Source organism: Tenrec ecaudatus, chromosome 11 (genome assembly GCF_050624435.1).
Source record: "Tenrec ecaudatus isolate mTenEca1 chromosome 11, mTenEca1.hap1, whole genome shotgun sequence".
NCBI classification, from domain to species: Eukaryota; Metazoa; Chordata; class Mammalia; order Afrosoricida; family Tenrecidae; genus Tenrec; species Tenrec ecaudatus.
In genome coordinates this window covers 65093825-65120650 of record NC_134540.1, presented here as the reverse complement: position 1 = coordinate 65120650, position 26826 = coordinate 65093825, and the positions used below count along the sequence as shown (strand labels likewise).

The window sequence follows — 26826 nt, the reverse complement described above, 5'->3', positions numbered from 1 at the left end:
TGGATGTTATGTATGGGTTGTGATAAGAGTTGTATGAGCTCCTAATAAAATGATTTAAAAAATGAGAAGTAGTTAGGCAACTGCTTCCAGTCTAGCAAGATGGTGAAAACCTGAGATATGGCAAAGGCGGCGTGACAGACAGAAAAGATCTCTCTCTCTCTCTCCTCTTCCCCACCCTCAGTCAATACTGGCTCATAGCGACAGGATAGGTCAGGATGAGTTTCGAGGGGTTTGGAAAACCCTGTCATCTTGAGGCTCACCGCCTAACTCGTGACCACTACGTCATCAGGGCTCCTTAAAGGAGAGGCGAGTCCAGAGAATTCTTGTACAGTGTACCAGGAGAGCTGCCTGTCAACAGTAAATGGGAGAAAGGTTGTACAGCAATTGGAAATGAATAAAAAATAATAAGTTGTACGCAAGAGCCTGCAAAACCCCTCCAATTTGGGCGTGAAATAAGTCCTAGAGTGCTGCAGAGGCGGAGGGAGATGTTTGTCTCTGAAGTCCGAACCACCTCAAAAGGCGACTCGGGCCCGCGTGCTTCTGCCACCCCGGCAAGGACAAGGCCCAGGGCCGGCCCGGCAGGAGCCCGCGTCGCGCCCGCAGCAGAGCCGCCGCGCAGCCCGGGACGGGCGGAGGGGGCGGGGCAAGCCGGAAGGCGGGGCTAGGGCGTGGGCGGAGCCCGACGCACGCGCACTGGCGCGCCTCGCCGTCATGGAGCCGGCGCCGTCCAGTCACTCGTCGGTGGTGGCGGCGACTTCCCCTCAGGAAGCGCCGTCTCCGCCTCCTCCTCTTTACCCCGCCTGCTCGGCGGCGGAGGCGGCGGCGGCGGCAGCGGTTGTTCTTGCCTCTCCGCCACCTCCACCCCGGCCTCTCTCCCGGCTGGCGGCGTTGGCGGGGAGGGGGACAGTAGTTGTAGACGCCCGCCCCTGCCTCAGAGAAGGTGAGTTCCCGCCCCGGCGGCGGGGGCCGCCCCGTCTCAGCCCCTCGCCTCCGCGGCCCAGGCCGCCGGGCGCGCCCCGAGTGTGCGAAATGGCCGACCTGGCTGGAGTGGCCGCCGAGCTGCGCGCCCGGCAAGTGGGGCGCCCGCTCGCAGGCGGCCGTGTGGAGCCAGAGGGGGCACTTTCCCTCCCCGAGAGGCCGAGTTTGAGCGAGAGGGGCGGCCTGGTGGAAGTTTGTGGCTCCGGAGTGTCAGGGAAAGGGGAAGGGGGCCTGAGGAGGACCTGAGACGGAAGGGACGGATTCCGAGGAGGCAGCCGGGCCCAAGACGGAGAATGGAGCCCACTTCCGTGCGGCGAAATGCAGCGTTCTGGAGAAGTAGATCGTTAGGCGAGGTCGAGTCGGGCTTTGGCGGGGTGGGGGAGGGGAGTAGGAAGTAGATCGGAGCTTCAAAGTTAACAGCACCCCGACTCCACCCAGCCCACCCCCGCGCCCGAGGAAGAGGCGCAGGAGAAATGTCCTCCTCTCCCTGAGCCCGTGGCCCTGTGGAAACGAGCGCCTAACTTTCGTAGGCCCACCGACATCGTGGTCCGAGTTTTCGGGCGGGTCGCCCATCTTCACGCCGGGCTGCCCGCAGCCGGCTTGTCCCCACCCACGCGCCAAATTAGGGAGTGACGCAGGATCCACCGACCGCGGATCCCACGAAAGGAAACCAGCCCGGCCGCTTAGATTTCCTGCTTCATTTTTAGGATTTGCTCTGTTGCCTTCTGTGAGCTTTGGTCTCCAGAGTGAAAGGTAGTGGGAGTCCGAGAACCAGAGAAGAACAATTCCTGGAAGGAGCATCAAAGAAAAGGCCAGGGCTGCCGGCTTTTGAGAGACATGTTCTCCTGTGCTCTCGCAATCTTTTGGACTTTGTGGCAAAGCCGTGAATCCAAATCTCTCCGAACGCTATAGGCTTGGCCTCTAAAGGCGGTCTTCAGGAGGAGGCTTAAGAGCGCATCCTCATGTTGCAATGAATTTCTGACTTCCTGGTTTAGCGAATGCCACTTATAAAGTACCGATAGAGTTCTAAGAGATCTGGATTTATTTTATAAATAACTGAAAATGTGTTAACTCCTCAGTATTTTAAACGTGTGTCAAACATTTATCAGCAGATCAGTTAGGTAAGCAATTAAAACAGTAAGGGACCTGTGTTTGGTTAGTTCACGGCACTACTAGTGGTTGGAAAAATTCGCTGTGAGGACAATCTTGGGTTTGCACTGCTAGATGGCTGTTACACATTTCCCGCCCCCAGTGGTGACAACCAATGTCCCCTGAGAGGCAAAATCACGACAGGGCTACTCCAACATCCCCAACCTCACAGATGACAAAATCCAAGGCCCAAAAGCCTACTCTGCTCAGGGTCACGTAGTAGAGAAACTCACACTAGAAACTGCCAGAGTTCTATTCCAGTACACTTAGCAGTGTTGTGTGAATTGCCATCTTATGTCTTTAATAATTTACACATACTGAAAAACTCTTGAAGAAAAACAAAACCAAAAGCTGGGTCTGGCCAAATTCATTTTTTCCATGAGTAGCTGACTAAATCTTCCTTGGATCTGGCCTTAAGCCAAACTGGATTTCGGTTTTGACTCCTATAAACTGCGCAGGTTTACTTGCTGGTGACTGGCAGGCCGTTTCATAAAAATTAAAATCCAATACTTACCTGGCAGGGGAGATACCATGATCACGAAGGTGGTTTTCCCAGGGCGAGGCTTATCCATTACGCTCCGGATGTGCTGACCCCTGCGATTTCCCCAAATGTGGGAAACTTGATTGCATAATGTGGTAGTGGGCACTCTCCCCTAAAAAATCTAAAACTAAAATCCAGATTTTATTTTTTATATTAGAGCAATTACACTAGCTTGAGTTTTCGTGTCTAGTGGGGTTGGTCTAAAACTGAAACATTGCTAAGTGCAAGCCCATGATTGCCCTCAGCGAAATTAGCCAACCATTATGTCAGTAGTGCTGGGAATGAAGCAAACAGCCCCTTACTGTGTTAGCCTGTGAATGTGGTTTTGCATTTCCATGTTGATATTCTTGACATGGCACGGCTATGTTCTAGAATGGCAATTCATTAAAAAAAACAAACTTTAATCTTTGAGTTAGACCTGAGACTATTCAGTAGAACTTGAGAAACAAAATATTGTTAGCCCTCAGATTTACCCTTGCCACTCTATTCAAGTAAATATCCTTCATTAATTGCTTACCTAACTGATCTGTTATGTGGATAAATGTTTGATGTGTTTAAAATACTATGAGGAGTTAACATTTTCAGTTTGGTTATTTTAAAAACCCCTAAATTATCAGCTATAATGATAAGCAAGAAAAGGGGGGAAGGTGTTGCTGGGTATTTTGTCAGTATATTTACAACTTTAAAAAGACCATGTTAACTGTTCCCCCACCACCACCCCCAGAGGATAGCAAGGAATTATGCTAAGAGTGGTTTAAAGTCCACTCACTTCCAGATCCTGTAAGACCACTGACAGTGCTTTGAAGAGCATCTTCTGATCCATTTTCACCTATGGCTGTAGCACCCTTATGAAGCTCTCTATTAATTTTAGGAGTGAGCAAATTTTAATAAGGATTAGAAATTAGCAAGCAGAGAAGTAGAAACTAGAAAGATATAAATAGGTAATTGAGAAAGTCACCAATAAAAAATAACTAATCAGATTATATGAAGAATTACATGCTTAAAATTTATAAGTGTGTCATAAGATTTGACAGGACACTTCAGTGAGGTTTCACAAATATTTTGGGCCATTATAAACTGAATGTTCACCAAATGTTATTACTGAGTAATCAATAAGAAACCTGCAAGAGTAACAAAAGCTCTTGCTAATTTTAAATGGATGCAATTTTAGAGAGAAACTTTTTTTTTAATCCTTTTAGGGAGAGCTCTTAGAGATAATACATTCCATAGTTCTATCACCTCCAGCAATATTGTACAATTGCTACCACAGTCAGTTTCAAATGTGAAAAACATTTCTGACTATTGAATTATTAATTCATCTATATAGCAATTGCTTTAAAATGCTTCTCTTTGTTTCCTGATATCAAAGGACCAAAAATCTAGCACATAGTCCTCCTTACATTTATTCAGAAAACATAAGTACCAGGTACTATACACTTGGTACTGGAGGTATATAGGCGAAATAGGCACAATCCTTTTAAAGGTTGGATAGTTAAATTAGGGGAAGGGTGGGGCAGATTGAGAAGACTACCTCTGTTTCATAGAAATCTATACTCTGCCCAAAACATCTCGTTTGCCACAAGCACAACAAAGCACATGTAAATCCAATGTTGGCAGTTGGGGGAGATGATTGATTCAGAGAAACATAAGGGATTATTTGTTTTTTCCTATCCACTGTCTTATGTGAAAATACCAAATGTGATCAAATGACTACCTTGTCACTGCCATATTAACCACATATAGTAAACTTTTTGAGGCCCCCTCCCATGTGTTTACCCCCTCCCTTAATAGTTCCCATTTACTAACCTACCAGAAGAAACAGTATACACTTGATGGCTTTCTGATACTAGATGTCTGCCTTTGGTGTAAGTATAACAGGTTTACAAAGGAATTTAATTCAGTTCCCAGACTTACTTGGTCTACTGTCCCCTTTTCAGAAACAACTTACTCAGTGCCTGCACCCCAGCAATTAAAAACTTGTATTATAGCCCATAATCCAGAATAAAGTATTATTTATTTTTTGCACACACACAATTGTTCAGCATCCCCCAGGGGTTGGTATCACCCACTTTGGGAAATACTGGTCTAGCAGGTTAAGCAGTTAAAAATACTTAAGATTATTCACATGTAGAAACTTAGTTTAAATAAAGATAAATTGAATATTAAATGTTACATACTCCCAACTAATGTTAATTCCTTTGTATTTGGCAACTGGAACTGTCATAGTAAGTACTTGGTTATTTTTGTTTTTATTGTATGAGGGGCTTCAAAATGTGCTTAGAAACACTCCGGTATCTTTTCCATTTTTCCATGAACTTTTTTAAAAATCCCTTAGTGTAAGATGCCTGTAACTTAGCACACTCATAGGTTAAATAGTAATCCCATTTCATAAAAATAACTACTGCTGGAAGGAATAATCACAGTGTTGACAGGTGTAAAACTGTATTTTCTAGCACAGTTAAGATCTGTGAAAACTCTGTAAGTGGAGTTTGACCTTCAGGAGCAAAAGGAATAACCAGCATGGTTTGGCAAGGATAAGAGAATCTAGTCTAGTGCTGATACCTACTCAATAATTTAGTGCTGTGCTCTGCTTGATCTTTCTAAGATAGGAAGATTTCAAAAGATTGCAAAACTCCCTAAGAACAGAAACAAGGCAATGATGTTCATTATCACCACTTCTATCCAGCATTTTATTGGTGATTCTACCCTGTAACTGTAAGACAAAGTTTGTAGCTAAAGAACAAATAAGAATATGTATTTACAGATGGTATCTATGTTGAAAATCCTAAGGAATATACAAAAAGACTATTAGGACAAAATACACTGGAGACTAACATTGCTGAGAGAAATTAAGAAGATGCAAATAATGGAGAGGTTTTTAAAAATGCTTTCTTCGTGAATTAGACCAAGAAATGTTTAGACCATCTCATTCACTTAGTACATTTTTTTTTTTTTGATCCAAGTGAATTTAATGAGAGTTAAAAGAAGCTTCAGGTTTTACGCGGCACCCATAGGATTCCTTTGACCATGCGGCCTGGCAGAGACTGCCTCAGGTCACACAAGGATCTCTCTCCTCCCACAAAGACGACCAGACCACCCAAGCAAGACCCACTTAGTACATTTTTAAGAGCAGAAGAAAACATCTATTTACCCTTGGAACAACCTAACTGGAACCCTAGGTTTGCTCCCAAATTGTTTTTCAAAGATTTAAAACATTTAAATAATGCTGTCAGTCAAATGATGTGCTGTGAGACGTGAAGATTTTATTAATATTTTCATTCAAATTCAGTTTACTTTATAAACTTGAAACTTTTAAAAATGTTTCATATTTACGTAAAAGTTGAATTACAGTTTCTAGAATCAAATTCTTTGACAGGTATAGAATTGGGAAAATGAAATAGCTCTTAATATTGCATTAAGTTATATAAGAGGCTTTGAAAAGCTTGTGGGAAAGTGGAATTAAAAGGTAATAGAATTTTTTCCAGAAACTTTGAAGCCCCTTGTCTGCTCTTTTCAGATGGTATTTGAACACAGTTGTTTTAGGGTGTTTTTTTTTATCATTTTAACCAACACGCTACACATTCTTACTGAAATATATGTAGAAGATCAAACTTTGTACAACCTGCAAATTTTCTTTTGTCCAAAATGAAAGCTTCCATAGTCTTTCCCTTTCTACTCTGATCTTGTACCTTCCTAAAACTAAATGAGTAGACAAATGGCATTGTTGGTGTTCTCAGTTTGTGGTGTGTGTGCAGTACAAAGAGGAACATCAAATTTACCAAATTTTCTCCAAAAATTTTAGAATACCTTAAAACGTATCCTAGATGAGTTTCAGTCACAAGACATGTTATATATTACCAGCTAAGAGTCCCTATGTGTTCCTGCTTGATAGTATGTACTCTTAGGTATTAAGATTTGTCACATTGTAAAAATGTTAGTAGGAGATAAACAGAAGTCTTCAACAGTGGTTTAAATTAATCAGAAAAGATGAACCAAAACCAACTTTCTTTTTAAAAATTCTTCCAAATAGGAGTTAGCTTAGAAGAATTTGGTACTTAAAAAAAAGAGAGAATTTGGTATTCCTGTGGGCCACCCAGCCCTGCTTACTCAGAACCCTTCTTGATTGGACTTTTGTAGATAAACCCCTGCATAACAATAAAACATTTCTTCCGTATAGCACTTACTATGTGTCATGCACTTTACATACACCATACCCACCTTTAAGTCTCACAACCACCCCCAAAAGTTTCAGGTATGTGTTAGATGTGCCCATGTTTTAAAGACAAGGAATTTGAGACACACAGCCTTCACAGTAAGGGGAGAACAATCAGTCCCAAGACCTGGCTCCAAGGAACAAAGTGGTAATTAAGGTTCTAGGACAGGCAGGCAAGACCAATAGAGGTCTTGGCCTTTGTTAGATGAATGATATCTCTGGAAACAGACTAAAACCATATAAAAGAGGAAAAGAGTAACAATCCTAACCTACTACCCTTGAGTCGATTCTGATTTAACAAGACCCCACAGGGTTTTTAAGGCTGTGAAAGCAGCAGGAGGGTTTAGATCACAGATCTGTGTTTAGCAGTTCAATGCTTACTCAATAGTGCTACCAAGTAAAATGCAAGTTTATCAATATTAGGTGAGATTCATTCTTTTTCACCAAAATTTGTTTTTAAGACTTTAAGGCCCGACTATATAAAGCGCCTTTGTGGCACATTGGTTAGATTACTAATTGAAAGCTTGGTAATTCAAACACAGCAGTTGCTCCACAGGATAAAAACTTGGTGATCTGCTTCCATAAAGATTATAGCCTTAAAAAAATATTCCAGCCTAAAACAGTTTTGCTACATCCTATAAAGTTTGGAATGGATGAGTTGGAATGGAGTTGACAGCACACAGCAACAATACATGTTACTAAGGTGCCCTTTACTTGAACTGACTTACCTAAGTGTATAATCCAAGTGAGTTTTTAGAAGGTTGTATACCTATTGCAATCCTACAGAACAGAGTAGAACTGCTCCTTTGGATTTTGAGACTATTAGAAAAGAAAACCTTGCCTTTCTCCTACAGTCTGGTCGGTTTGACCCACTGACCTTTCAGTTTTCAGCACAACAGTTAGCCTACTGTGCCGTAATTGCTTCTTTGACAGATGTGTACTACCACAAAATCACCCTCCTGAGCAAAATACTAAATATTTTCTATTAACCCCAGAAGTTTCACCGTGCCCCTTTACAATCCATCCCTGCCTTTATCCCCTTCCGCGAGCAGCCACAGATCTGTTTTCAGTTATTATAAGGTAGTTCTATAAATTTATATAAATGAAATCATAAAGTAGATACTCATGTCTGACTCCTTTCACAAAGTGTTGATCTTGAGTGACCTTGAGAGATGCTATGTGTATTGTTTCTTTTTATTGTTCTTAGGAGCCCAAGTGGCAAAGTAGGTTACTAACTCCAAGGACAGCAGTTCAAACTCATCAACAGTTCTCTAAGAGAAAAATGAGGTTTTTCTATTCCTTTAAAAAGGTTGAGTCAGAATCAACATAATGGCAGTGCATTTGATTTTTTGTTTTGAGTGAAAGTAGTATCATACAGTCGTTTTAATTCACATTTGATGTCTAGTGATGTTGAACATTTTTTTCTTGTGTTCATTTGTATTTTCTGAAATACTGGTTCAATAGCTTGCCATTTTTAATTGGGTTCTCATGTTACTGAGTCTTGAAGAGTTTTCTCTATTCTAGATATCTCTTTGATACAAAATTTACATAGCATTTCTCCCAGTCTGTAGTAGTTTACTTTTCATTTGCTTAATGGACATGTGTTAACACCTGTAGATGAGAATATCTTTGGGTTCTTGCAAGCAGAAGAAATAGATTCCAGAATGCAGACTGAGAAGCTTTATATCAGTTAGAAAGGCAGCCTGGCATAATAGTTCATCACAGATTCTAGAGCTGTTTGCTAACTGTGCCCCTTCATCTTACTGTGCTTTAATTTCTTGTAGCAAATATGGATCATAATAGTATCTCGCAGGGTTGCTATGAAGATAAAATTAGTTGCTACTCATAAGTGGTTGGTGGGTTGGGGGTGGATATAAGTGTGTAAAACAGCCAATGCGCATAGCTGTTACAGGTCAGATTATTAATAGATGGCTTGTAGTTCTGAAACTTTGCACTGAACATGACAGTGTACGCTTATTAAAGGCACAAGCCATGCCACCTTTATTTTCTTGTTTGAAAGATCTACTCAGAGAAATGTGTGCCCATACTGCAGTGAAGATACTCTTGACTCTCAGGGTTTTTAGACTATTCAGCTGTGTGCCAGGAGAGACTTAAAGTTAGCAACATACCTTTCAGGGATTATTTTTTTCAAAGATTAAATAAGGATCTGTTACACAAAAATGCGTGTTTGGGGATTAGAGTTCAAGAAGCTCCGATTTTAAAGGCCTTAGCACTTGGTAGACATTCAGTAAATGTTCATCGTTTTTCTTACCGGTCCTTTCCTACAATACCCACCATAGCACCTTTTCGAATCAAAGCCTCATCATTAGGGATAAAGTTTAATAAAGCCTAAAGGCGTGGACAACTTGAGCTGAGTAGTATATGAGAAATGAACAATGAAGCTATAAGAGAACCGTTTATAAGAAAACATAAAGTTACAATTAACAGGATTTCATAGGAGAAGAAATACCTGAGATTTCGAGCTTAGGAATAATTAATTCTGGAAAAATAAAGGAGGAGCTCTGTGGCCAAAGGAAATAAAAGTGGCCTCAAGTTTACAACTTAGTCAGCTTAGAGCATTGACTATTAAAAATGGAAATCTAGTATTAAAAGTTGAACTGATAAAAATAATTATTTTATCTTAAGGTACCTTGTACCTCTAATTGGTAGTCTTCATCTCCTTAAACTTTCCATCTGTGGTGTTTCTCAAAGAAAGACATCATTTGCCTACTAATAACAAAACTTAATAGAAGATCCAGTATCACACCACCGTAGTCAGGTTATATATTTTCAAGTTTAGTTTAAAGATATATCCAATATATCTTTTAAATTAAAAATTTATGGCATTATTATAAACTTTCTGTGTATGCAAAAATTGAGATACAAATGTGTAGAGTACAAAATTAAATGTTCTCTCCTTTTTTCTAACCCTATTTTTCAAAAGCAGTTAGCTATATATGTTTGTTTTTCAGATTTTTTTCCCTATAGCTATTAAACTAATACACAAGATCAGATTGTCGGATAGATGCACACAAATCAGAAATATTACATAGTATCAAATTTTACTAATTAGGGCAAGGATATCGGCAATCAAGCTCAAATGAAGCAGAGAGGTTTCTGATATATCGAGGATGTGGGCTGGTCCCCCCTCCCCCGAATAAGGATGATTAAGTGGCATTTATGGGAATCTTTAAAAATCAGGAGTGTTTAAATTATGAAACATACTTATTTTTAGCCCAGAGAGTAGTATAGTTTATGGGACACCCTTCAGGAATCTGTGCTTCATAGATTCTGGATGTTTGCTGTCAGTAGTACATCTTCCATTTGTCTGTCAGTTTGTCATACTATGGTGACTTTTGACTTGCACAGTGATGCTAGAAGCTCTGCCACTGATACTGGTAATCCCTGTAGGATCACCCAGAGCAGATAGACTTCAGTGGAGTGTCCAGACTAAGAAAAAGTAGGAAGAAAGTTCCAACAAATTACATTTTAAATAACCAATAAAGTGGATAGAGAATACTATCCACTACAGTGTTGGAAGATGAGCCCCTTAGGTGAGGTGGTATTGGAATACACTGGCTGCAGCAATGGACTTGAGCACAGTAATGACCATATAACATGACACTGGGTCAGGCAGTGTCTCATTCTGTTGTATATGAGTGGTCCTGAGTCAGAGCCAACTTAATGGCAGCTAATGATAATCCTTAACCAGATTCATCTTGCTAAGGGCATTTCAAAGATAAAATCTCTTCCTTCTGGCAAATATCATTTTATTCTTTACCCAGGGATCCAGAGATTACCAGCTTTCCAGTGCCCTCCTTGCCCAGGAAGAGTGAATTACAGGCCAGCTTCTTTAACTCCCTCCTGACAGTAAATCCAGTTGTACCAGTAAACTTAACAGTGTTCATAGGATAATAAAAGATAATAGAATTATTCCATGAACTTTTTGAAGTTATACACACACACACTTGGTTTTGTATATTGGATTCGTATTAATTTAAAATTAAGGTTTATAATTGGAAGATCGGCTGAATAAAGAGAGTTCCATATTTTCCCCCTTTTATATAGACATTTCTCCACCACAGTACATATAACTCCTATTCATTCATTTAATGACTGAATTGAAAGTAAAAATTTGATGTGTGATTTAGCATCCTATTAATAAGCAGGCAAAGTTTATAAAATAGGTTTTAACTATTAGGAATATTGGATAGAAGTATAGGCCCCAGTGTAAAGGCAGAAATTTCTGTATAGATTATTGTGTGGGACATTTTTAAGAATTTCTAGAAATTAATGTTTGAATATGACTGTAGCTTTTAAAGGCTTTTCTAAGTCTTACTTATTAGTAGTAAAATGGGCGTGGTCTTGTTTGTAGCCACAGTGGAAAGCAGTGGCCCACCACAAGTAAAGATGGCTTATGGTTCCACCATGCGATTGTCATATAACATAGGTGATGTCACTAGAAGAATCATTTGATAATAGACTTAATTTCTGATATGGTCTAATATAAAACACAAAATGGCAAGGTTTGATTTCTTATCCTATAAATATTGGTATCCCAGATCATTTCCAAATTAGTCACCTACCCTGATGGCTTAGTGGGGTTATGCATTAGGCTGATAAACCACAAGGTCAGCAGTTCAAAACCACCAACCACTCCTCAGGAGAAAGATGGGGCTTTCTATTCTCTTAAAGAATTACATTCTCAGAAACCCACAGGGCCTGTTCTACTCCGTCTCAGAGGGTTACTACAAGTCGGAATTGGCTGATGGCAGTGAGTTTTGGTTTGAGGGCCCTCCCTAACTTTTTCTAGGCTTATGCTAAGTATATATCTCTATAGTAAATATTAGTGATTGCCTCCCCAGTTTTCTTTCCTATATGTTTGTGTCTCTCATTTCTGTATCATTCATATACTACAGTGGTGCCTTGAGAAAGACCACTAGTCTTTCCCCACAATGCTTTTCATAATCTGAGACCTGGAAGAGCTGTTTTTCCCATGCTAATTTTATTGGCAACATTGTTTTAGTTCTTAAGTGGTTGAGATTCAAGTACTGTAATTACAGTCCCGTTGACCTTGGATCGAGAGATCTTGGATTCAAGTCTCAGTTTCACCATCAATACTGTGAAGCCACTTTAGTAGTGAAAGCTCACTGAGCAGATTTCATAAACTTGAAGATTGGAAGTGTTCTCTTGCCATAGCTGTGAGAATTAAGGGAGATCTTTTACTCCAGAGCCCAAAGATCAAGGGGAAGGGATTGTGAGATTATAAAATAGTATTCAATGAGGAAAATACATGCAAATTCAAGACAATAGAAATTACTAATAAGAATACTCAGATAATAATTTTCTCGCCAATCTTTGTGATTGACTATACATTAATAGCTCTAACTCATAAGTATATTAATTTCTATACTTAAAAGAACTTTGGAGACAAGTGGTGAAAAGCTGTTGAAAAGATTCATGACGTACACCAGGAGGTACCCAGGTGCGTTTCCTTCCTCAAGATCCCCTCATGTCCCGTGACTTTGAACTCTAGCCATGCCATTTTTACTCCAGCAACAGCAGAAGAGCCCGCCTGGAAGTCGTCCGACACAGCACTTCACTTTTCTGATTATTGGCCAGGCTTTATTTACATGAGCACATCATGCTTTAAGAAAGGCTAGAAAATGGAGTGTTTTAACTGGGCACATTGCCCAAGGTTTATTAATAAAGAAAAGAGGAGTCAGTCATCTTGGTAGTTTCTGTCCTACACAAGAACATAAAGAAGTATTAGCTTCAAGATTGTGGCATTATTATGCTGAAACTGATAATTTAATTTGAAAGCAAGTAAAACTCTCATCTGAAACACTTGATTCTTTGACTAGAACTCATGGGTGCTTACCATCTTGTAATGCAGAGGTGTAAATTTGGGGTCCCTTTTATTTATATATATATATGCATTTTATAGATATAAATTATTTTCATGAGGTAAAAACAAGCTTAAAAAGTTAGACTTTCATTTTCAAATTTACAAAAAGCAAAGTAGTAAGAAAATAAAAATGAGTTATGTGACTCCATATGATTGCTCTATATTGTTGTAATTCTAAATTTTGAGTTGTTTAATCTCTAACAAAACTGTGCTTGATTTCAGGAGAATGAAAGTGGATTGTTGCACAAAAGTCCATTTTAAAATTTCTGCATCGTAATTTTTAATTCCCAGGTTCCCCACACACTGATTGTTTGGCAGTTCACACAGAAAAACTGGAGCCATTAATGAGTAAATATGATCACATTTCTCCACCGAGTTCTCAGCTTGATAAGGGTAAGGTTTCCTTCACCTCTTTATTGAACTCTGCCATCCATTTTGAATTGGGGAAACTTTCACTTGAACGTGACTGTTCAGTTTGATATTCAGTTTACAGCAAGTGCTTTTCTATACTTACTGCACTAGTTAGGCCTGTTTCTAATCAGATCATAAAATAGCTCCCACCCCCTTGACAACTGTCTCAATTCTTTTACTATTTAATACTTCCCATCACATTATCTCAAATATTACTGCATCAATGTCTTGACCATAGTATTGTCTCAGATAGACAAACTCCCTAAAGCTCCTTTTAGCAGTTGATGAACATCCAGAAAGTGTACCACATCCCCACCAGTGAGATTCCCAAGGACAAAGTGAAGTAAAGGCCACTGGCCCCTTCCCCCTCCTTCCTGTGTGTTTGGATTAGCAGAGTGCATGAGTGTGATCTGACCCAATGTAGACTCAGATGGCAGGATACACCCTGGAAACCGCAACTCCTATTTTGAAATGCAGGAAAACCTAACGCCTGTATGGTGCTTGAAAAAAATACTATGATAGTAGTTCTGGATAAGTAATTTACCAGAGTGCTACAAACTTTGTCACTTTGGAAATTAGCTCTGGCATGGAGCATGGCACCCTAGCTTCATTGCCATTCCATCTCAAAAGTAGCAGCAGTGCCCAGTGAAGCCATGCCATGGAAGCATCATTCTGCTTTTAATGAAACAAGAATGACCAGGAACATATTTTTAACATCTTCATTGAAATATAAATACATAAAGTTGGCCAATTTAAAATGTATAACCCAGATTTTTAGTATAGCCACTGAGCTGTTCAATCACCATAATCTTAATTTATTATTCCACAAGGAAACTCCGTATCCATTAGTAATCACTCTCCACCCTCACCTCACCCCTAGTTCTAGGTAGTCAGTCTACTTTCTGCCTCTGTAGATACGCCTATTCAGGCATTCAAACACAAAATGTCAAGGCTTGATTTCTTACCTCAGCCTTTTACTATTGGTATCCCAGATCATTTCCAAATTAGTCACCTACCCTGATGGCACCCATCCCAGTGCTTCTACTATTTAATACTGCCAGTTCTATGAACTCAAATGGACTCAGACCCATGCAGTGTTTGATCTTTTGGGACTCCTCTCACTTGGCATGTTTTCAAAGTTCATGTATTATTGTCATTTTTTTTCTGTTGCTGAGTAATATTCTATTGCATTAATATATAATATCAGCTTGGTGAACAGTTGAGTTTCTACTGTTTTTTTCTATTATGGCTAATACTAATGTGAACTTGCAGATTTTTGTAGAGACATAGGGTTTCCCTGCTCATGTATGAGGTAGCTGCAATGGAAAGTTAAGGAGAAAAAAAAATTCATTAACTTTTCAGTTTGGTTTTTTTTTTTTGGTTATTTTTTTAAAACGTTTTATTAGGGGTTCATACAACTCTTATCACAATCTATGCATGTATCAAGTGTGTAAAGGACATCTATACATTCATTACCCTCATCATTCTCAAAACATTTGCTCTCCACCAGCCTTTGGCATCAGCTCCTCTTTTTTTTTCCCTCCCTCTCCACTACCCCCTCCCTCATAAGCCCTTGACAATTTAAAATTATTATTTTTTCATATCTTGCCCTGTCCGATGTTTCCCTTCACCCACTTTTCTGTTGTCTGTCCCCCAGGGAGGAGGTCACATGTAGATCCTTGTAATCGGTTCCCTCTTTCCAACCCACTCCCTCTACCATCCCAGTATCGCCACTCACACCCCTGATCCTGAAGGGATCATCCGCCCTGGATTCCCTGTGTTTCCAGTTCCTATCTGTACCAGTGTACATCCTCTGGTCTACCCAGACTTGCAAGGTGGAGTTTGGATCATGATAGTGGGAGGCGAGGGATCAGGGAAGCATTTAGGAACTAGACAAAAGTTGTATTTTTCATCGGTGCTATATCGCACCTTGACTCATCTCCTGCCCTAGACCCCTCTGCAAGGGGATCTCCAGTGGCCAACAAATGGGCTTTGGGTCTCCACTCTGCACTGTCCTCTTCATTCACTATGGTAAGACTTTTTGTTCTGATGATGCCTTATACCTGATCCCTTCGACACCTCGTGATCGCACAGGCTGGTGTGCTTCTTCCATGTGGGCTTTGTTGCTTCTGTGCTAGATGGCCGCTTGTTTGCCTTCAAGCCTTTAAGACCCCAGACTCTTATCTTTTTTGATAGCTGGGCACCATCAGCTTTCTTTGCCACATTTGCTTATGCACCCATTTGTCTTCAGTGATCATATCATGGAGGTGTGCACCCAATGATAAAATTTTTTGTTCTTTGATGTCTGATAACTGATCCCTTCGGAACCTCGTGATCACACAGGCTTGTGTGTTCTTCCATGTGGACTTTGTTGCTAGATGGCCACTTGTTTATCTTCAGGCCTTTATGACCCCAGATGCTATATCTTTTGATAGCCAGGCACCATCAGCTTTCTTCACCACATTTGCTTATTCACCCGCTTTTGTTTTCAGCAGTCGGGTCGGGAGGGTGAGCATTATAGAATGCCAATTTAATAGAAGAAAGTATTCGTGCATTGAGGGAGTATTTGAGTGGAGGCCCAATGTCCTTCTGCTACCTTAATTTTAAACCTATAAATATAGGCACATAGATCTATTTTCATCGACTTTTTAAAGCCCCATGTATATACCCAAGAAATCTTCTCACAAGCGACAGTCTAGGCTATTAAATAAAACTGCTCTGAACATTTGTGTACAAATCTTCGTATGAGCATGTATTTATTATTCTCTTTGGGTAAATACCTAAGAATAGAATGACTAGATCACATGGTAGGTGTATGTTTAACTTTTTAACAAACCACCAAGCTGTTTACCAACTGGTTGAGCCATTTTATATTCCCACTTTCAATGGGAGATTGCTTCACATCCTCACCATCTCCTGATATTAGCACTCTTTAATTTCAGTCAAATGAATTCATTGTGATAGCTCATTATAGTAGGTATCTAACTCACTTGATGACTACTGAAATTGACCATTTTTCGGTGCTTATGGACCATTTGTATATATTAGTAGGCGTATACAAATCTTTTGCCCATATTTAATCAAAGTATAGTATTTTCTATATATTGTTTTAGTCAGAATTAGATACTATTTAAGGAGCTAAATCTTTTATTCAATAAATTAGGCTTTATTTAGAACTTTTTAATCTCAAGAGTCTAGAAAAGATAAATTATCACTAGTGTTTTTAGAGTTCTCAATCAGGCTTGATTTGTTTCTGTAAAGAGGAAGAATCTTCCCTTTCATTTGAGTTGTGCTTCTTCTTTAGTTTTGGTGGTAACATAGATCACCAGAAATTTCTAGGATATTATCATCGCATGATAAATACAACTTCTGCGGTGTTTATACTTATGCAGGATATGAAGTAGGGGAAAGAAATCAGAATTTGGCCCACCCCCCTCCCAATTTCCTCCCTTGCCAAAGTAAATAAGCAAGTATATCTACTCTAAATTCTGAAACTTTCCGTACATTAGTCCTTTCCACTCTTAGCCCTCACTCCATTTCTTCGCTTAGCCCTGTTACCATCACTTTTGTACTAGAGAGAGAACAAACGAGGACATTCTAGAATGTTCATTCACCAATTAGAATGAAATCCGAGCAGCCCTATACAGAAGATCCAGAACTCTGTTCTCTCATCTCCCCTCGTACCCTCTACCTCAGAGTAGTCTCACCTCATAGCTGAGTCTCTAACTCTGCCCAGCATTTCAAACTGTTTCCTAATCCTTTTATTACTGAGCCTTACTATACTCTAGTCAGGTGAGTGTATATGTTAATTTTATTTTGCTTGAGTAAACTAAAGATTTTAAAGATCAAATTCTCTACACTTCTGTCTCTTTCCCTTTAAAAACAAAATACAAAGGAACTGATTAATCAGAATGTTAGAAATTATGTGAACATTGAGACCAGGTCACACCCCATGAAAGAGTGGCCCTGTCCATCTCTGCATGCCTTACATTTTTACTTCAGTGGGAGCATACAGTATGTCAGAACAAAACTCATTGCCATCAAGTCCATGTGAACTCTTTTTTTCTCTGCCCATTTCCCTCTTTGCATCCCACTTCTTAGAAGGGTTTTTGGTATTCATATTTTAAATAAACCTGCTTGGGAGATATTTGGCCATCTCTGATGCTCCTTTTAAGCATATGAGGTCATAATACTTCACTTTTATGCTAAAGTTGGTTTTTAAATTTGAACTGCTTTGGTTTGGGTTTTGAAGCTCTTTTAGTGAGCAGAGAATATATCCAAAATAATCTCTTAAGAAGGATTTTCCCCCGTCTTCTCCACAGAGAATCCCTTGTTGTGAACTTAATGAAGCATTCAAAGACGACATATGACTCTTTCCAAGACGAACTTGAAGATTATATAAAAGTGCAAAAAGCCAGAGGCTTAGAGCCAAAGACTTGTTTCCGAAAGATGAGAGAGGACTATTTGGAAACCTTTGGGTACAAAGAAGAGGTTGATTGCAGACCCAGATACAGAATGTCTAATCATACACTCCCATCGGAGGCTATGCAGACTTATCCAAGGTCATACAGTAGTCCACAAACATTGGAAAACCGGTTACCTCAGAGGCTCCCAGCTCATGAGAGCAGACTGAGATTAGACTCTCCTGGCTACTGTCAACTGACCCAGGACTATTCTTCAGAAAAAACAGTACCCTTGGGCCTCGGTCAGCAAGAATACAATTGTGGCTCATATAGTGGAGAATCCGGAGTTTACAAGCACACCTCCTCAGAAACCAGCCCTGGTGCCCATCAAGCCAGTCATAAACAGATACACCAGAAGAGAAAAAGGCACCTTGAGGAAGGCAGAGAAAAACCCGAGGAGGTGCGGCCCAAGCACAAGAAGAAGAAAAGTTGTGAGGAAGTAGATTCAGACAAACATCCGAGCATCCAAAGGAAGAAAACAGAGGTGGAAACAGTTAGTGTCAGTACAGAAAAGCCTAAGAGTCGAAAGGAAAAAAAGAGAGAAGTATCCTCTAAGAAAGAGGAGCGTAAGCGGAGAAAAGAGAAAAAGGATCAAGGCGAAGAAAGGACAGAGGAGGAAATGCTGTGGGACCAGTCCATCCTTGGATTTTGAAATCACATAGTCGGTTCTCCTAAGATCGCAGTGAACAAAAAATTGTTGAGTAGTTTGGTTTTGTGGGTTTCATGTTCCTATCACTCTTCTTACGTGAACAGGTATTTTAATCGCTAACAAAGACCAGTTGAATGGAAGGAGTTCAGTATGCTTACTCTCCTACACAGAAACTACTTTTCCTTACTTTCTAAAAGCTTCTTTACATTTTCTTATATGTAATGTAATTTCCCTTAATGACACTGACTGCTTTTATCCAACTATTGCTCTGATAGTAGAGTTATTTCCCTTGGGAGGTTGTTTGAAATTGGAGGATTAATAAGCTTTGCAGAATCTGCTTCGTGGTTGGGGTTGCTTTGGTCTTAGCGGGATACTTTTATGTTGGTTTTCTCTATGAGCAATTTAGATTGATTATTTCCTTTGTTAGCGCTAACATGCATATTATAGGTTAGAAATTGGAAAGTTAAACCTATTACAATAATAAGCTTAGATTTAAATATGGTTTTAAAGGTTCTAAGAGTTCTGATACAAAATAAGCTTATATTCTGTACTTGTTTATAATAAAGTATTCTAATTTCACATGTTGAGCTGTGTCAGTGATCTGTTCCTGCTCAGTGATGAGTTTATGTTGAGTGTGGAATAGCCAAAATTGCGCAGTTTTACTTAACAAGCAAGATCTTTTGAGTAAGTCGACTTTATAGTTCTAAGAATTCCCTTTCTGGTACATTGTATTGTTTCAAACTTGAACCTACTTTTCAAAGTAGAGATTTTTGACTGACCACAATGTCTTTTTTCAAGTAAAGTGGAAAGAATTTATGAGATAAAATTTCATTATCTTGCTCTGTCCTGATCTTTTTTTAAAGTTAATATTCTGATGGTCCCACGTGTTCTAATAAGCATATCAAGGCTTGGAGCATCCTTCTTATGTTGTAGAAATTAATCGGTAGTGAAAATGGACAACACATTCAGCTGTTACTTAAAGATTGTGGAGGTTGGAACCCCCTTAGCGGAACCTTGGAAGACCGTAGAAGGCCTGGCTAATCTACTTTGATTAATCTACTGAAAATTCAGCCATTGAAAACCATATGGAGTACAATTCTGTGACACATATGGGGTTACCATGAATCAAAACTGACCCAACAGCAACAAGGTACCGTATTTTAAAAAGAATAACAGCCTGGAATAGAATCCCAGAGTTAAACTCAGCAACATTGTTAAGTTGCCATGTGATTTTGGAAAAGTCACTTTAACCTCATTTTCCTCATTATCAAATGTGTGTGACTATAAAGCCTGACCTCTAAAATGTCTTTGAAAAAAGGTTGTGTAATAGAAACTCTATAGCATGTACTTTCATAACAAAGCATGTATAATCTAATACCAACTCTAAATAACCTCCCTGCACCATTTCCAATGGCAATTCTTCTAACAAATCACTGAAGTTAGATCAGGACACACTGCTCCACATTGTCAAGTCAGCCTAAATCTGTGGTGTGGGCGCGGTGGTGGGCACACTGCTAACCTGCAGGCTACAAATTGGAAACTTGCGACTGCCCCATTAGGTTTGATAATTAGCTAGAAAATTTTACCTTACTCAAAATGTGCTGTACCCATGTTCATAGTTTTATTACAACAAATATACATCAGGATCAGCTGTAAAGAGGTAAGTAAGGTTCCAGGAGGATCACAAAATGCAATATCTCTGTCCCAAAGACTTGCTCCAATTTCACTGTCCAGAGTTTTTATTGGGGGTTCTGGTTGTCAGTGACACTTGCAGGATCAGAGTGAAACCCTCCGGATTCTTGACACTAGATCCTTACGGAACAAAGAGCCTCATTTTTCACCCTCGGGCAGCTAACAGACTAATGCTTACCTCAGTACTAGGACTTACTGGTATTTCACTGTGTAGATAAAACTGATTGATTGCATCAGTTTCAGCTCTCCTCTGAGGTCTGGCTGATGTAGGTTTTTCCTGCCATGGCCAACCTAGCCCACTAGAAGTTGCTCCCTAGCATAAACCATGATTATGTGTGGTATGAAGCCTTTGTGGATGATGAAGACACTTTAGTCACTTGGGAAATTCTAGGGATTTAGAAATTATCTTCCAGGAACCAGAGATAGAAGATAAACTCTCAGTTTGCAAACATGCATATTTCCTCTTCTAAAAAAGCCCTCAACCCTTACATCCTTTATTCAGCTGACCCTTTTCACATCAAAATTTTCACTTTCTATATGTATGTTTGCCTCACATTTTCTTGGACCGTTCTCCCAACCAATGCTCCCCTAGTTTCTGACCCTAATCCTCTGAAACTGCACATGATAAGGTCCCTGATGACCTCCATTTTTTTAAGTCCAAAGGATACTTTTTATATTCCATCCAGCTTCTCAGCATGTTCTACCTGATTAATCAATATCTCTCAATATACTGCTCTTGGTTTCCATGGCACCATATATTCCTGATTTTCCCTATATCAGTAGTTCCTCCTCTTCATGGTCATCTTTACTGCTTCTGTTATGGTTTGTTCTGAGATACATGGTTTTCCTCCATGCCTGCTTCTGGATGCTTACAAGATTTTACCTGGCAGAGGCTGGGATGCAAGGATAAGTACTTTTATAAGTGAACGTAAAGCTTTTGATAATGCATTCTCACAGATAAGAGAGGACTTTCATCTCCAGAAAGCGTGGAGAGACAGGTGAAGAGGCACATGAAGACACCAGGAAAGTGTGAGTGGTGAAACCAAAAAGGGGGAGCCTGCAACTAAAGCTTCATTTTATAGGCATGGTTGTGTGTATTCATGGATTCTTACTGCACCCATGTTTGTGTGACCTATAGTGTCGCTGGTCTTTACTTCACATGCTCAAGCTTTGAGTGGGTGTGCATAAAAGTGCATGTGACATAGTTGGTCCTTACTTGCCTTTCGCTTCCCATAGCCGCCTAATGTTTGCCTGATCTTTTAGGGAAGACCCTTTTGTTTATGGGCATGGCTAGTTATTCCCTGTGGGTTGTCGGGCATCTCCTTTTTCCCTAAGCTCCCTGCCTATCAGTTCGTCCTCCCCAACCTTTAAATGAATGTAGAGTACATCAGGATCCAGTCCTGGACTAATTGTGTGTGTGTGTGTGTGTGTTTAATCATTTTATTAGGGGCTCATACAACTCATCACAATCCATACTTACATCAATTGTGTAAAGCACATTTGTACATTCATTGCCCTCAGCATTCTCAAAACACTTACTCTACCTAAGCCCCTGGCATCAGCTCCTCATTTTCCCCCCTCCCTCGCCGCTCCCCACTCCCTCATGAACCCTTGATCTATAAATTATTATTTTGTTATATTTTGCACTGTCCGATGTCTCCTTTCACCCACTTTTCTGTTGTCCTTCCCCCAGGGAGGAGGTCACATGTAGATCCTTGTAATCGGTTCCCCCTTTCCAACCCACCCTTCCTCCACCCTCCCAGTATTGCCCCTCACACCACTGCTCCTGAAAGGATCATCCATTCTGGATTCCCTGTGTTTCCAGTTCCTATCAGTACCAGTGTACATCCTCTGGTCTAGCCAGATTTGTAAGGTAGAATTGGGCTCATGATAGTGGGGGAGAGGGGAGCATTTAGGAATTAGAGGAAAGTACATTTCATCGTTGCTATAGCGCACCCTGACTGGCGCGTCTCCTCCCCGAGACCCGTCTGTAAGGGGATGTCCGGCGGCCGACAGATGGCTTTGGGTATTCACTTCACATGCCCCCCCCCCCCATTCACAATGTTAGGAATTTTTGTTCTGATGATACCTGATCCCTTAGACCTCGTGATCGCACAGGCTGGTGTGCTTCTTCCATGTGGGCTTTGTTGCTTCTGAGCTAGATGGCTGCTTGTTCATCTTTAAGTCTTTAAGACCCCAGACGCTATATCTTTTGAAAACTAGGCACCATCAGCTTTCTTCACCACATTTGTTTATTCATCTGCTTTGTCTTCAACGGTTGTGTCAGGAAGGTGAGCATCATCGAAGGCCAATTTAATAGAAGAAAGTATTCTTGCATTGAGGGAGTACTTGAGTGAAGGCCCAATGCTGGAGTATTATTTCTAAACTCACATTGTAGTGAACTCATCCAGGCCCAAGGCTTTGAATATACCTATTGCTAGGGGAAAGACTAGATTCAAATGTGTTCTTTTGAGACCCTTATAGTAAGCCTTAAACAGGACAAGTTCTGAATGAGCACAATGAAGCATCCGCAATTCCCATTCTGCTGTTAGCCACACTTTAGTCAGTATAATGGAAGTAAATAACTTTTGGTGTTTCCTGCTTTGAGTCAAGATTCATTTGACACCAGCAATGATAGCCCTTGTTCCATGTCTTCTGAATTCAGCCTGAACTCCAGTTCCCTGTCAATGTATGCTACAACCATTGTTAGGATGAGCTTAAGCAAAATTTACTTGTATGCAATATCAATATCTTTCTATAGTTTGAGCATTCTGTTGGGTCACCTTTCTTTGGAATAGGCACAAATATGGATCTCTTCCAGTCAGTTAGCCAGGTAGCTGTCTTCCAAATTTCTTGGCATAAATGAGTGAGTGTTTCTAAAGCTTGCTGAAACATTTCAGTGGGGATTCCGCCAATTCTTGCAGCCTTGATTTTGGCGAATACATTCAGCAATTTAAACTTATTTCATATACTTCCTCCTGAAATGACCTGTCAACTAGTTGTTTTTTGGTACAGTGACTGTGTTTTCATGTACAAGGATCTAGAGGCAGTTGTGTGATCAGAACAAAGTTTAAAATCAGGAAAGATAATGTGTCAAGGTTGTATCCTCTCACCTTGCTTGTTAAAATCTCTATTCTGAGTAAATAATCAGAGAAGCTGGATTATATGAAGAAGAGTGTGGCATTAGGCTTGGAGGAAGGTTTGGTTTAGTAACAGCCCAGAGTATGCAGAGGGCACAACCTTGCTTGCTAAGAGTGAGGAGGAATTGAAGCACTTGCTGATGAAGATCAAGGATTGTAACCTTCAGTATAGCTTACACTCAATGTAAAGAAGAGCAAAATCCTCACAAGAGTACCAATAAATAGCATCATGATACATGGAGAAGAGGTTGAAGTTGTCAAGGATTTTATCTTACTTGGATCCACAACCAATGCCCGTGAAAGCAGCAGTCAAGAGATCAAATGACACACTGCATTAGGTAAGTTTGCTGCTCAAGACATTTTAGAGTATTGAAGAATAAGGATGTTACTTTGAGGAGTAAGGTGTGCCTCATCCAAGCTATGACATTCTCCATTGCATCATATGCAAGTGAAAGTTGGACATTTAATAAGGAAGAATGCAGAAGGCTTGATGGATTTGAATTGTGGTGCTTGAGAAGAATATTGAAAGTGCCATGAACAACTAAAGGGACAAACTGATGTGTATGGGAAGAAGTGAGGTCAGAGTGCTCCTTAGAGACAAAGATAGCAAAACTTCATCCTACATACTTTGGACATAGAGTCAAGAAAGAACAGTCCCTGGAGAAGGAAATCATGTTTGGTAAAGTGAAGGGGTGGCAAAAAGGAAGAAGGCCCTCAACAAGATGGATTGACACAGTGGCAGAATCAATGGGCTCCGACAATAGGAACAATTGAGAGGATGGCGCAGGACCATGCAGTGTTTCGCTCTATTGTGCATACAGTCACTATGGGTGAGAGCTGACTCCAATAGCAACAAAACAGGACAAAGACGAAGACAGTGATTCAGATGAGGAAAACTGTTAGCATGAATTCAGTACTGATGGAATCCACTGAGTTGCCGCCATGGTGTTCGTTACATATGGTGGCTGGGGGGGGGGGGGAGTCATCAAAAGATCATAATTGATGGCTGGTTAATTCATCACTGTCCCTGGTGGGACTACAGAAGGGGGTAGGGAGGACCATGACGATTTACATATTTGGTAAAAAAAAAAAAAAGTTACCAAAACCCAAACTGTGCCATTGAGTTGATGCCAATTCATAGCTACTCTAGTACAGAGTAGAACAGTGGTTCTCAAGCTTCCTAATGCCGCAACCCTTTAATACAGTTCCTCATGTTGTGGTGACCCCCAACCATAAAATTATTTTTTTTATTTTATTTTTTTATCATTTTATTGGGGGCTCATACAATTCTTATCACAATCCATACATACATCCATTGTGTCAAGAACATATGTACACAAAATTATTTCTGTTGTTACTTCATAACTAATTTTGCTACTGTTATGAATCGTAATGTAAGTATCTGATATGCAGGATATATTTTCACTTACAAATTGAACATAATTAAAACAGTGATTAATCTCAAAAATAATATATAATTATATATTGTGAAATGTTTATTTCTAATGAAAAATAACATACTGTCTTGAAGCATGGTGTAGCATGGGTAACAGTCTTAATATAACAACAGTAAACCACATTTGTACATTTTGTGACCATATGTGTAAAAAGCCAATGTCAGTGCGAAGGTTGAGATAGCTTCTTTCTCACCAGATCAGAAATTCTCAGGGCAGTCTTTGCAAGAGCACAATGAAGATCATCTTCCACAACAAGTCTACTTCAGTATTTAGACTTGATAACCAACAAGCTAGAAAATCCTATTTCACAAAGATATGTTGTTGGAAATGGAAAAAAGTGCAACATAGTCTCAAACAGAACAGGATATGACTGCAAACACCTGATCCAGAATTTTGTAACTGGAATCGTCGTAGAGAAATCAGTTCTTGCTGTCTCGCTGTTAATAAATTCAATGAACTCCTCTTGTGCTGTCTCAGGAACATCTTCAACTTTGTGTTAATCTGGGTACTTTAGAGAAAAATCCACAGAAATTCATGTATAAGAGAGAATTTTATATAAAGGGTAAGTGCACATCAAGAAAACATCCCAACCCAATGCTGCCCAAGCCCACAAGTCCAACATTAGCCCATCAACCCATATGTCCAACGCCAATCCACAAAGTTCTCCCCCATCTCAAAAAACAGTCTTGCTTTCTGATTGAAAAATGTTTTGAATTCATCACGAAGCTCAAAAACACGTTTTAAAACTTTTCCTCTCGAGAACCATCTCACTTCAGTGTGAAATAAAGCATTGTTCGTGCATCCAACTTGTTGCACAGTTGTGAAAACAGTCAACTGTTTAAAGTACTCACCTTTACAAAACGACACTTTTCATTAATTCTTGTAACTCTGTGGCAGCGTCTTTGTTGCTGATATTTGCCGATGAATCATACAGTGAGTTCCAATGACTTGGTGACTCATTCAGTACCAAACATTGAAATCCAGATCAACATCCTAGCACATCTGGAGCACCATCTGTGCAAACGCCACAACCTTTTCCCAAGAGATTGTATGCTCTTTCAGAAATGAACCAACTATGTCAAATACATCATGTGCAGTAGTTGTCATTTAAAGTGGTTTTCAAAAAAGAAACTCATCTTTTTTTTAATAATAGAAGTTCTATTTTTTTAGTATGCCTAATGTCAGTTTTATTTATTTATTTTTAAAACATTTTATTAGAGGCTCATACAACTCTTAACACAATCCATACATATGAAACTCATCTTTAAAGTCACCATCATTAATATACCTCACATAAACCAGTAACTGTAAACCGTTTGCAACGTCTGTAGATTCATCAAGCTAGATGCTAAATATTGGAAGTGGAGCAAATTTATCTTCCTGGATGACCTGATCAAGAATATCAGCAGTTATGTCATCTTTTCTTCTGTGGACAGTGTCGTTAGATAAGGACATTGCACTCAATTTCACAAGGGGCCAGTATTCACATTAACCACAGCTGAATATAAAAAGACTGATCAGCATCCAGATTAAGTTCCCATGGTTAGATAGATTTGCAGTACTTGATGATTTTACATTTACCCAGTAATTATAATTCATGAAGTATTGTATTACCTCCAAAAACTGCTGCTTTCAACACCGTAGCTGCTAGCAGAGTAGCTGCTAGCAGAGTAGCTGCTTTCTACACAGTAACTGCTCTCTACACATATGTGAATGGTTCACATAAGTATATTATGGTGCCAACCCTGTCACATACACCCATATTTATATGAGGTATGTGATGGGGTTGGTGCAATGTCATCACGGCAAGTACTTGTATGTGGACAGACCCGCCTGGAGATGGATAGAGGAGTGTTTTCCAACTGTCTTTAGGCGACCCCTGTGAAAGGGTCATTTGACCCCCAAAGGGGTCGTGACCTACAGGCTGAGAACTACTGGAGTAGCACTACCCCTGTAAGCTATGGAGATTGTAACTCTTTAGGGGAGTAGAAAGCCTGGATACTCTCCTGAAAAGGGTTTCAGGATTGAATATTTGTGTAAATAATTAAGGATATACCCTGGTGGTAACTTTTGGGGGTAAGAAGGATTTGACCAGAAGCGTCCTGCTTCTTTGATTAAGCACTTTCATGCTTACTTTCAACCACATTCTTCCTGAGTTCAAACTACCTTTCTCTGGCCTTGCACAGAGACGTGTCTAAGACTTGGCACGTTGTTAGCTTAGTGGC

The 26826-nt window shown here is 40.0% G+C and overlaps 1 protein-coding gene and 1 pseudogene across 1 annotated transcript; both read left to right on the top strand.

The window, feature by feature from the left end:
• The first annotated feature begins 710 nt into the window (after positions 1 to 710).
• On the top strand, positions 711 to 18886 carry KRCC1 (lysine rich coiled-coil 1). Its single transcript, XM_075562658.1, is given in 4 exon segments — positions 711 to 844; positions 847 to 940; positions 1002 to 1187; positions 17523 to 18886. Coding segments are annotated over 4 exon segments (1206 nt in total). The 5' UTR covers position 711; the 3' UTR covers positions 18316 to 18886.
• On the top strand, positions 2634 to 2782 carry LOC142461813 (U1 spliceosomal RNA; annotated as a pseudogene).
• Positions 18887 to 26826: the final 7940 nt, after the last annotated feature.